General features: G+C 45.6%; 1 protein-coding gene across 1 annotated transcript in view; it reads left to right on the top strand.

Annotated features, from left to right (window-relative positions):
* Positions 1-4182, top strand: part of Tubgcp6 (tubulin gamma complex associated protein 6) — a 25323-nt gene that overhangs the window by 5724 nt on the left and 15417 nt on the right. The window contains exon 3 of the mRNA XM_021216792.2: positions 571-781. Coding sequence (XP_021072451.1) covers positions 571-781 — 211 coding nt within the window. The remainder of the gene's footprint in view (positions 1-570; positions 782-4182) is intronic.

Below are 4182 nucleotides of genomic sequence, written 5' to 3'. Positions count from 1 at the left end.
TCCTGGAACTCACTCTGTAGACCAGGCTGGCCTTTCCTGGCTATCTGCAACTTTAATTTCAGGGGATCTAATACCCTCTTCTGGCGTCTTTAGGACTGCATGTATGTGGTACATAGACATACATGCAGGCAGAACACCAAAGTAAATAAAACAATGGGGCTGGGGAATCGGCTCAGCGAGTAAGAGTGCTTGCTCTTGCAGAGGACCTGGGTTCAATTCCTAGCACCCACACGGCGGCTCACAACCATTTATAATTCCAGTTCCAGGGCATCTAACACCACCATCCTCTGGCCTCAGCAGGTACCAGCATGCATGTGGTACACAGACATATATGCAAAGCAAAACGCACATTCTCCCCCACACACAATAAAATAAAATACACATATACAAGCAACACAGAGGAAGAATATACTCTGTGTGAGCTTGTCCTTGTCCATCATGACTGGGTGCTGCTTTGGGGATCTCAGGGCTTTTGCCTGAGAAACTCAGTTGCAGCCTGGGGAGAGTATACGTGGCATTAGGTCATGCGGTCCCATCTAGTCACCCCTTTCTCTTCTGTCTTCCTCGCAGCCCCCCTGGTCACCGAGAGGAGCCCTACCTCACTGAGGCAGGACGGGATGCCTTTGACAGATTCTGCAGGCTCCGTCATGGAGAGCTACAGACCCTCAGTGGGGGCCTTCTACAGGCCCCGAAGCCTGTGCTGGTGGAGGAAAGCGAGCTGGTAAAAGACTCACTGAACGTTCTGCTGGGCGTTGTTTCTGCTACATTTTCCCTGTGTCAGGTGAGAGGCTCAGGGCTGTCATGAGATCAACCTTCTATGGCATGGCCTCCCCACGCATGCTCAGCTTGAGATGCAGGGCCATGAGTGACAGAGAAGGCCACTCTGTGGGTAGGGCTGATTAAAGACAGTCATAGGTTAGATTGGATAGGTAAATTGGTGTTAGAATTCTTGCCAAGAATGTGGGAGGCCCTGGGTTCAATCCCCAATATTACAGAACAAAACAGGAATTCTGTTTAGATTTTAAGAGCGTTGACTTAATGATGTCCTTTAAATTATTATTGAACAAGCCGGATGTGGTGGCTCACGCCTTTAATCCCAGCACTCGGGAGGCAGAGGCAGGCGGATTTCTGAGTTCGAGGCCAGCCTGGTCTACAAAGTGAGTTCCAGGATAACCAAGGCTATACAGAGAAACCCTGTCTCGAAAAACCAAAAAAAAAAAAAAAAAATTATTGAACAAAAGATACTTATCTCGATCAGTACAATAACGGAAAGTATCCATTCATTCCCACTTGCAACCTGGGACGAGAGAGTCCAAGCTTGCTCTGTGCGTGTGCCCAGTTTTCAATAGATACCGTTCAGTGCAAAAGTCATCCTAATTGAGAATGATGGCTCCTATTTGAAATCCCAGCATTTGGGAGGCAGAGGCAGGGGGATAGCAACTGTGAGGTCAGCCTAGGCTACATAGTGAGACCTTGTCTCAAGAAGGAAAAAAGAACCTTATGCCTCCCCTGGTGCTGTCTACCTGTTACTTTTATGTACTTGTTGGTTTCCTGAGGGAAGGGTTACCCAGGCTGGTTTGGACGCCCTGATCCTCGCCTCTACCTTCTGAATACCAGGCTTTCCTTCCTCTCTGATTTGAGATTTTGAGGTGGACATGATGGCCCACAGTTTAATCCCACCTCCTTGGGTGTGGGAACAGGATCAGAGTTCATTTTTGGCTACATAGTTTTGACTAGCTTGGGCTGCATAAAACTTTCTCTGATCAAAAATAGGCCTAGGGAGATGGCATAGTTGGTAAAGTGACGAGAACCCGAGTTTGAATCCTCAATTGATGAGAACACACATAAAAATGCCTTGATTCTAACACTTCGGAGGCAGAAGCAGGCACATCTCTGAGACTTCAAGGTCAGCCTGGTTTGTATAGTGAGTTCCAGGCCATACAGAGTTACGCAGTAAGACTCTCAAACAAAACAAAAAAACAAGTGACACTAATGTGGAGAGGAGAGGCAAGCTGGCTCAGCAGTTAGTCAGTTTACTAGCTTAGCATGTTGGTACACACCTTTTAATCCCAGTACTGGGAGGCAGAGGCAGATGTCTATTGAGTTCACAGCCAGCCTCGTCTACATAGAGAGTTCTAGGACAGCCAGAGCTACACGCACATATCATATATACACATAAGAAACAAATAAGCTAAATAATTTAGAAAAGAAAGAAAGCCCATGAGAATATGTTTCTGTTCTACTCCATTAAGCTGTTCTAATGGTCACCACTAGTCTCCTGCCCACACACGCTAGGCAAGCCTTTGGATCCAAGCTTTTTAAAAAATTATGTATGTATGTATGTATGTATGTATGTATGTATTTATGAGACAGGGTAGCCCTGGTATCCTGGAACTTACTCTGTAGCCTTTGGGTCCAAGCTTTTTTTTTTTAAATTTATTTATTTACTTTATTTTTTTTTTCCCGAGACTGGGTAGCCCTGGTATCCTGGAACTCACTCTGGCTGCCTAGTGAGTGTTCCCGCCCCCAGAAACACTCACTCTGGTCTAGGTTCGTCCTGAAGGGCGGGACTGTCCTAAAGGGGAATAGGCTGCGAAAAGAAAATGGAGCCAAGACAATATTTTTACTGATCAAGTCTCAAAGTTTAATGACCGAACTCCGTTTAAATAACATGGAAAGATTCCCCAGTCCCCTCCTCAGTCTGCGAAGGTCTAAGGAGGGTCTAAGGATCAAGGCACCGGTGGAGTTGTTTTCCGGAAAATCAACAGGGTCCTCTCAGTAGGCGGTGGAGACACTGCAACGACCGATGCTCTGGTGGATCTGAAGTCGTTTGCAGGGGGCTGGGTTTAGAAGGACAGTGATTAGTGTAAACAGTAAGGTAGGCTTGGTGGATAACTGCAGGTGGTCCAGTGGCAACAGAGAGCTGGGAGACCCCAACAGCCTAGAACTCATAGAGATCCGTCTGCTTTTGCCTGTTAAGTACTGGGATTCAAGGTACACACCAATACCACCTGGCTGAGTCCAGGATTTTTCAATGTTTCAAGTTTCTTTGATTTTTCTTTTTTTTAAAGATTTATATATATATATATATATATATTTGCTGTCTGCATGTATGTATGTACATGAGTACCTGGAACTGGAGTTACAGGTGGTTGTGAGCTGTCATGTGTGTGCTGAGAACCTAACCCAGGTCTGCAAGACTAATAAGTGCTTATAACTACTGAGCCATCTTTCCAGCCCATATCCCCCCTCCCGATTATTTTTCTTAAACTGTCAAAACACATACAACATAGAGTTTACTATTGTACCCTATTATGAGGTTATGACCACAGACTCACTGTTCAACTTATAGGTAGATTTCTATATTTTAGAGTCAGCTATGTAACTGTATATGTGTCTTAAGAAATTTTGCATTTGACCTGGACTATCTAATTTGTTGATGTGGAATTATTTTTGTGTATTGTGTGTGTTACTGGGGATGGAACCCAGGGCCTGGCACAGACTGGTCAGGTGCTCTGCCGCTGAGCTATGTCCCAGCCTAGATTTTTTTTTCCTTTCTTAATTACATTTATTTACTTGGGGGGGGGGGGAAGAGATATGTGTCACAGTGTGTGTGTAGAGGCCAGGGGACAGCTTTTGGGAGTTGGATCTTCCTTCTGCCCCATGAGTCCTGGAGATCAGACTCAAGTAGGCTAACAGGCTTGGCAAAAGGACCTTAACCTGCTGTCCTAGTTAGGTTTTCTATACCACTAGTCTCCTGCCAAGATGAGACCAGGAGGCATCTTGAGGAGGAAAGGGTTTCCAGGTAACACAGTCTATCACTGTGGGAAGTCAGAGCAAGAACTCAAGTAGGGCAGGAATCTGGAGGCAGGAACTGAAGCATAAGCTGTGGAAGAATGCTAGTTACCAGCTTGCTGTCCTGGCCTGTGCACCCTACTTTCTTATACCACCTAGGACTACCTGCCCAGGGGTGCTGCTGCCTACAGTGACCTGGGTCCTCCCACATCAATCAAGAAGATGCACCCACAGGCCAGTCTGATGAGAACATTTTTCAGCTGAGGTTCCTTCTGAAATTACTTCAGCCTGGTCAAGTTGACATAAAAATTGGCCAGTATTCCCGCTGAGCCATCTCACCGCTCCATATTTTTTCTTACAACATTTTTTTTTTTTTTTTTTTTTTTT

This window comes from Mus pahari, chromosome 17 (assembly GCF_900095145.1).
Source record: "Mus pahari chromosome 17, PAHARI_EIJ_v1.1, whole genome shotgun sequence".
Classification (NCBI taxonomy): Eukaryota; Metazoa; Chordata; class Mammalia; order Rodentia; family Muridae; genus Mus; species Mus pahari.
This window is presented reverse-complemented; position numbering and strand designations above follow the sequence as displayed.